Source organism: Neophocaena asiaeorientalis, unplaced genomic scaffold, assembly GCF_003031525.2.
Source record: "Neophocaena asiaeorientalis asiaeorientalis breed wild unplaced genomic scaffold, Neophocaena_asiaeorientalis_V1.1 scaffold43, whole genome shotgun sequence".
NCBI lineage: Eukaryota > Metazoa > Chordata > Mammalia > Artiodactyla > Phocoenidae > Neophocaena > Neophocaena asiaeorientalis.
The window spans coordinates 9,960,288-9,968,448 of record NW_020173674.1 but is presented as its reverse complement, the minus strand read 5'-3'; the positions used below and the strand labels follow the sequence as shown (position 1 = coordinate 9,968,448).

The 8,161-nt window shown below is 53.6% G+C and overlaps 1 protein-coding gene across 1 annotated transcript in view; it reads right to left on the bottom strand.

Moving 5' to 3' along the window:
• Nucleotides 1-8,161, bottom strand: part of VWCE (von Willebrand factor C and EGF domains) — a 29,966-nt gene that overhangs the window by 7,190 nt on the left and 14,615 nt on the right. The window contains exons 11-15 of the mRNA XM_024749083.1: nucleotides 6,760-6,847; nucleotides 4,906-4,991; nucleotides 3,137-3,254; nucleotides 2,448-2,533; nucleotides 1,010-1,106 (exon numbers count right to left, since the gene is read on the bottom strand). Coding sequence (XP_024604851.1) covers nucleotides 1,010-1,106; nucleotides 2,448-2,533; nucleotides 3,137-3,254; nucleotides 4,906-4,991; nucleotides 6,760-6,847 — 475 coding nt within the window. The remainder of the gene's footprint in view (nucleotides 1-1,009; nucleotides 1,107-2,447; nucleotides 2,534-3,136; nucleotides 3,255-4,905; nucleotides 4,992-6,759; nucleotides 6,848-8,161) is intronic.

Here is an 8,161-nt window from a genome sequence, read left to right as displayed (position 1 = left end):
CCGGAAGATCCCACATGCCGCGGCGCAACAAGGCCGGGGAGCCACAACTACTGAGCCCACGTGCCACAACTACTGAAGCCCACGCACCTAGAGCCCATGCTCTACAACAAGAGAAGCCACCGCAATGAGAAGCCTGCGCACTGCAGTGAAGAGTGGCCCCCGCTCGCCGCAACTAGAGGAAGACCGCGCACAGCAGCAAGGACCCAGTGCAGCTAAAATTAAAAAATAAATAAATAAATGTATTAAAAAAAAAAAAAAAAAGCAGGTGATGGGACAGTAGAGAAACATTTTATAAGAAAAAATATACAGGGAATTCCCTGGCAGTCCAGTGGTTAGGACTCCACACTTTCACTGCCAAGGGTGCGGGTTCCATCCCTAGTCAGGGAGCTAAGATCCCCCAAGCCGTGTGTCTCGGCCAAAAAAGAAGAAAAAAGATAATAACATACAACTATGATATGCTATATATCTATGACATGATAGATATATAGATATAGATGTATGTTACAGATATGTTATAGAGATAGACGTTGTATCACAAAAAGAGACTAGGAAGATAAAACCATGAAGTTAACAGTGATAATGGGTCCTTTTTAATTTTTTTCTTTGCTTTCTGTATTTTCTAAATGTTCTATAATAAAATATCACTCTTGAAATAATGGAAAAGGTGAAAATTACTATTAAAACATAAAGGATCACTTTAATTTCCTCTCCCTGTTCTCTAATTGTCTCACAGGTATGTTCCTTTATCACCCCACCTAGGCTGCAAGCTCTGCATATCTTCATATCTGCTTCCAGCACCCAGACAGGGCCTCCCTTGAGCAAACTGCTTTCCGTCCCTGAGCCTCAGTTTCCTCATCTCTAAAACGGGGTTGCCCCATGGGGTTGTCGCGAGGATAAGCAGAGATGAAGCATGTGTGGTGCTTTGCACAGAGAAGCCTGATACAGGGTGACGCCAGATGTGGGGGCCAGGGGTGCTATGCCATCCCCGGCCCCCCAGGCAGGACCTTACCTGCCGAACAGTCAGGGCAGCACTGCCCGGGGATCCGAATCGGGTGAGGGCAGGAGTCCACACAGTCTGTCCTCTTGCAGCTCACTGAACCATCTGCCTGAAGGGAGGAAGAACTTCACCAAGACCCCACCTGCCATGCCAGTCCCCACCTCCCCACCCCACAGGCCCCCAAAAGAAAGGACGGTGCTGCAAACTGGCCGGAGCCTGCCCTAAGAGGCGCCATGATGCAGCTGGGAAGTGGCAGGGGTCCCCCCAAAGAGGACTGGTTACTTGGGAAAGGGGGTGTGAGCCTTCCAGAAAAAAGCCTTCCCATATCCCAGAGCTGGGGTTTTGGTCTCCTCGGCTTCCCGTCCCTTCCCCGCAGCAGCCAAGGCTGCACCACAACCTCATCCAAACTCTTCTCAGAGTTTCCCTGAAACCCTGGCTCACCCCAAATCTATGGAGTCCAATAAAATCCTATTTTTATAGAAAGCTATTCCACCGGAAATGTCTTTCAGAAGATGAAAGCGCCATATACAGTTTCTCTTTTTTTTTTTTTCGTAAGAAGCTGAAGTTTTGTGTTATTTTCTTGTAATATGAGTGCCCTAGATCAGTCCTGAAGGAGAAAAAAGGCAGCGGATGTACTCTGCTCCGCACTCTAATTCCAATGAAACGTTTCCAAGTTTTCTAAGGGTCTAAGGCTTTTTTAACAAATGGTGCATCGAAGGCACTTGAAGGTCGCGCTTCTCACGCGCTCTTGTGCACGCAAGTCACCGGGGGATCACAATGCAGGTTCTGCGTCCGAGCCCTGGGCAGCCTTCAGGTTCTACCTAGGCTCCCCTGGTGATGCCAACGACACAGCCAGTGCAGGAACCTCATTCTGAGAAATAAAGCTCTAAGCTCAAGCGACTAAAAACTCTCTTAAAGTAGAAAGGAAAGCCAACCGTACTTAAACATGAGCTAAAACGATCACGTTTCTTGGTAAATAGCTGTGCTTGCACGTCTGTCAATCTGACTCTCAAAACTCAGGCACCCTCACCCACTTCTGATGAGGTGAGGTCACGTGACTCACATTAATGGAGGAAGCCTCGCAACTTCACAGAAAAGGCCTTAACTACTAGGCCTCGGGCTGCCCAGCTCCCTCTGTTACCCGTGCCCCGCGAAAACCTGCTCCTGGGAATCCTGTTTCCAGCTCCTTAAGCCAGCAGCTCCCCGCACACGCACAGTGGGTCACACAGCACTCTTACGACAGACAGACTGCCAAGCTCTGTCATCCTGAAAATCTACCGAGGACAGAAGAACCTGGATCCCAGCCCCTTCCGTAAAAACGGGATGTGATAGCATGCAAGCGAGACTGGGACAGGCCTGAGGTGGCCCCGCTTCTGCAGGGGCAGGGATGCCCGGCCCGGGACGGGGAAGGGCGGGGGAAGCAGCTGAAGGCGCGCAGGTTGTCATTCACCTGGCAGATGCATAACTCACAGGGGTCACCGGGAGACCAGATCTGTCCGACCGGAAACTCAACCCCGTTGTCGTCCAGAGAGCAGCCTGGCCAGGGGACAGCGGAGGAGAAAGGACGAGTGGGCAGAAGTGCCGAGGAGGGTCCTGAATGCCCACGGGACCTACAGCGCCACCCAGCAAGGACAGACAGACACCTCTGCTCACTCACACTGAGTCCACGCAGCCACCCACTGGGCCCAGAGCTGCCTGCGGCTGCCGCCTGGCTCCCTCAGTTAGTGAATTTCCCTGCCTAACAAGAGCCTGGTACACACAGGCACACTCACACAAACATCCACGTCCACACACACCCACAAACACAGCCATTCACACACACAGAAACCACTCCCACACAAACACACGCACACAGATACAACACACAACAAAAACACACGGACACACACACTCAAAAACACACACACAGATACCACTCACACACAAACACGCAGACACGTGTACACAAACTCACACACAGATGTCACTCACATACAAACTTAAAACACACCAACAGACACACACACAGACACGACACACATAGAGACCACTCACGCACACACACACAGAGTCTCAGCGGGTGAAGCTCAGCCTCCCCCAGCTCGGGCATCCAGGCCTGGTGTTGGGTGCAGCCTGGGATGCAGGGCTAAGCGGCCTCACCTGTCGTGGGTGCGGGTTCCCTGCAGGTGAAGCAGCACTGCCCAGGGCCCAGCCACCACTCCTCGCGGGGGCAATCCAGTTCTGGACATGGCGTGAAGGAACATTCCACCTCCCCGTTCTGGAAGAGAGCCAGGGGGCACAAACCAGTGAGGGCCAAAGAGGAGACTGGCAGGCTGCCATCACCCCCCTAAAAGTGACAGATCTCGGGCTTCCCTGGTGGCGCAGTGGTTGAGAGTCCACCGGCCGATGCAGGGGACACGGGTTCGTGCCCCGGTCCGGGAAGATCCCACATGCCGCAGAGAGGCTGGGCCCGTGAGCCATGGCCACTGAGCCTGCGCGTCCGGAGCCTGTGCTCCGCAACGGGAGAGGCCACACAGTGAGAGGCCCACGTACAGCAAAATGTGGTTAGGACTCTACGCTCTCACTGCCAAGGGCCTGAGTTCAGTCTCTGGCTGGGGGGACTAAGATCCCACAAGCCGCACCAGCGCGGCCCAAAGGAAAAAAAAAAAAAAAAAAAAAAAAGTGACAGATTTCCAGGGAGCAAGAGTGGAAGGAACGGTGAGTCCTTCCCTGGGGGCTGGGGTGAGGCTGGGAGAGGGTCCCAGGAATACGGTGGCTGCGTGGCTGCTGGGTCCCCGGCTGCCCTAGCTTAAGCCTCCAGAATCTCTTCCTCTCACCTCTGCAACAGCTTTCTGCTCTCGCTGCAGTCCACTGTCACCTGCAGCCAGAGAACTTTCTCAGGCACCAGTCCGATCACAACACTCCACCACTTCAAACCCTGGGCAGCTCGCCAAGTCCAAACCCTCTGCCTGGCTGGCAAAGCCCTTCGTGACTGAGACTGACGCACAGGCTGTCGCCGCCCCCTCGCAGACCCCTTCCCCTAAGCACGGCCCCTTGGCTGATGAGGGTCACGTCCTCCAGGTGCCTGGATGGTTCGTTCACCCCCACTCCCCGGGGAGCAAGGAAGTACCTACAACCACCTGATGCTGGGGGCAGAAGAGCCCAGCTCCCTGGCCTCTGGACACACCCACCTCTGCGGTGCAACTCACACTGCAGAGCTCCCCATGGCATCAGCCCGAGACCCCTCTTCTCGTGGCCCCTCCCCCTGCCTGACCTGCTTCCCCAGCCAGTCTCTCCCGAGAGCACTCCTTCAGAAAACCACTTACACGAGAAGCCCACCCCAGGCCCTGTTCTTGGAACTCAGCCCAAACAGGATCCCCGCCTCAGCCGCATTTCCAGTCCCTCTCGCGGTCCGGGCTCCAGCCGGAATGCACACCCCCAGGCCTTAGAACATGCCCTGCTCTCTCCCGCCTCCCGCCTTCTGTTCACGCAGTGCCTTCTGCCGGGCACACCTGTCTCAGCTCCTCACCGGGTTGTCCTAGTTATCCTTCAGGTCTCAGCTTAGCATCCCTCCCTCCAATTAGGCTTCCCTGAAGCCCACAATCTGGTTAAGAGCCCCGCTCCCCTGTCCATTGCCCACCTAGCTGTGGGCCCCTAACAGAGGGGGCTGGGGCTGTCTTGTGCTCAACTGTGTCCCCAGCACCCAGCATTGTCCCAGGCACACAGTAGGTGCTCTATAAATAGCAATGCTGAAGGACGAACTTCAAGGAGACTGTGGGAAGGCCTTGGTGAATGCTAAGGCCCCTTTAGTCTCTTTCTCGCCTCAGTTTCCCTTTTGCTGCATGGCAGCTCCTTTTCTCCTGGTCAAGGCATCCTGAGAGTGTCGTGTGCCCTGCCCCTCCCCAGCACCCACCCACTCAGCCCCCTACCTGGCAGACACAGGTGGTACACTCATCACCACCACCACTGAACACAGCCCCGTCTGCATACCACTGGCCATGGAAATAGCATCTCACTGCGGAGGAGAAAGGAAGAGGCAGCTCAAGGTCTTTGGGCAGCTAAAGAAAAGGGGGAGCAAATGGGTGGGGGGGTCTCTGGGAAGAAAACACACCCCCACAATACTCCACGGCACACCCACACCCAACAGCCCAATCGCTGCTCCCCTCCAAACCCTCACCTAAAGGTACACCAGTAGTTAAAAACTGACAGAGAGGGACTTCTCTGGCCGTCCAGTGGTTAAGACTCTGAGCTCCCAATGCAGGAGGAACGGGTTCAATCCCTGCTCAGGGAACTAAGATCCCACATGCCTAACGGTGCGGCCAAAAAAAAAAGAAAAAAAGAAAAAAAAAAAAAACTGACAGAGAATGAACCACATGCAAAATAAGGTCCTTAACCAAGAAGGATGGGAAGCCCGGAATAACTAAAGAGTAAGAGAAAAGAAGAAATGAAAAAAGATGGCCCCAGACACCTACGGGAAGGTCTGGGAAAGCTGCCAGCCCCTGGAGGCAGGGAGGATTCAGTGAGAGCCTCTCATCTGAAGATTCCCCCATCCCTGCTGGTAAAAACAACCTTAAAAACCTGCCGGGGGCTTCCCTGGTGGCGCACTGGTTGAGAGTCCACCTGCCGATGCAGGGGACACGGGTTCGTGCCCCGGTCCGGGAGGATCCCACATGCCGCGGAGCAGCTGGGCCCGTGAGCCATGGCCGCTGAGCCTGCGCGACCGGAGCCTGTGCTCCGCAACGGGAGAGGCCACAGCAGTGAGAGGCCCGCGTACCGCAAAAAAAAAAAAAAACCTGCCGGGGCCCACCTGACTTTAATCAGAGGGCACTGGGTTCAAATCCCAGCCACACAACTCACTACGGGCAAGATACTTAAACTCTCCTAAGCCTCAGTTTTCTCATCTGTAGAATGGGATTAACAATTCCTACCTCACAGGGAGTATATTGCCTGTTCAAAAAATGTTTTAACTAAAACTAGTATAACATTCGGGACTTCCCTGGTGGTCCAGTGGTTAAGACTCTGCGCTTCCAATGCATGGGCGCAGGTTCGATCCCTGGTCGGGGAACTAAGATCTCACATGCCGTGCAGCGTGGCAAAAATAAATAAATAAATAAAATTAAAATAGCATTCAAAAGTCAAGGGAAAAATAGTATTTAATAAGAACACTAGCTTTGAAATCAGGTAAGCTTGAGTTCAAGCTCTGCTCCTTTACTCACTGGTGTGTGTCTTTGGGCAGTGATGACCTCTCTGAGCCTCAGTTTCCTCATCTATAAAATGGGGCTATGAATAGTACTCCCTCAGGGCTGCACCACACAGATTCAGTGAGATCAGGACTGGCAAGGGCCCCACAGAACAACGGCCCAGAGCCAGCAGTGACGGCCGTGAGGTCATCTCAGGAAAGAGAACCACATTTTAACAAAAGACTAACTCATTAGTGGGGCAGGGGAGACACCCTCCCAGTCTCGGGACAGAGCCATGCCAAGGGTGGACCCAAATCCCTTACTGTCTGTGTTAAAGGCACCAACCCTGGCAGGGGGCAGGCTGGGCTGTGAGCCCAATCTAGCACCCAAACCACTATGCACACAGTAGGTGCTCAATTAAAACGGGCACTTTGAAATGCTTCATTTGATCTGAGTTTCTAAAGCAGAAATCAATCTCCTTCCTCTCTCCTCCACTCACCACCCCCCCCAAAAAAACATACTCGAAAGACACCGCTCCACCCCCGTCATTTTTTACGAAAAAGCTAAATTCACCCTGTCCTCTCCCCACAAAAAGTCCCTTACCTGGCACACAAGTACAGCAATCCGACTTCAGGGAGGCCTGACAGGGGCCGGAAGGACACTCGGGGGAGATGCAGGACACATTTCCAGCCTGAGGAGGTGAGAGGTGGTGCAGGTGGGGGAGGGTAGACCGTCAGGACCGTCAGGCCCAACAGAACCAGCTTGTTCCCTATTTCACACCACCCTCAGGATTCCTGTCCCACATGAAAGCCTCCTAAAGGAAACTATCCTGGGACTTCCCTGGTGGTCCAGTGGTTAAGACTCCACACTCCCAATGCAGGGGGCCCCAGTTCGATCCCTGGTCAGGGCTATATCCCGCATGCCACAACGAAGATCCCGCATGCCACAAGTAAGACCCGGCGCAGCCAAATAAATAAATATTTTTTTTAAAAAAATAAAAGGGAAGCCATTCAAGACCTTTAAATGCCACCATGGTCACACAAGGATACGGTGCTGGGGCCCAGTACCTGGGTGTATTATGGTGTAGTTTCCAACATCCCCCTTTCCAAGACGAGGAGCAGACCAGAGAGCAGAGCACGCTGCCTTCCTCATGAAAATGGACGAGCCTAGCCTCCCATGGCACTGCCCCCCATGGCATTGCCCCCACCATGGCATTCCCTCCCATGGCAGACAGAAGCTCCGGAAGGATGCTGAGAAGTGGAGAACGGAGGTTCCTCCACCAGAGGCACCTTCCCGTGCATCTGAGTTTTGAACCAAGTGACTAATACCGGCCAAGGAGTTAAATTTAAAACTCAATTTTTAAAAATTGAAGTTAAGACAAAAAAGCCCCCAGCTTTGGAGTCAGCCAGACCTGAGGTCCAGGGTCTGCCCCTCCAAGTCGTGTGACTTTGGGCAAAGTATGTCACCTCTCTGAGCCTCCGTCTCCCTATCTGTGAGATGAGCTAGAAAGGGCACCTCTGCTGGGGTTGCCGAGGATTGAGTGAAATGTGCTCAGGCACGAAAACGCTTGGCCACTTCACAAGTGTGGCGCACAGGAAGGGCTCAATAATGGTGGCGGTAGCGATCTACATGCCCCCGCCCCTTTACATTGCAGCTTCCGCCATCACTGCCAGACCAGGGCTGCTTTTAAAGATGAGAGGCAGTGAGGGTTGGTGGGCAGAGCCTGGGCTTTGGATGCAGAAAGGCCACGGCTCAAATCCCAGCTCTGCCACCTCCCAGCCTCAGTCTTTTCACCTGTAGAATGGGGACTGTAAAGCCGACCCGGAAGAGCCACCAGGAGCCTCGGGTGAGGAACTAGATGGAAAATACCAAGCCCCTGCCTGGTATGCACCGGGTGCTCACGACCCAATCCAAGGGACAGCCTCTGGCTGGGTCTGGCACATGGTAGGAACTTAGTAACTATTCTTGGAGGAGTGAATTTGCCTCAAGCAAAATACTCTTTTTT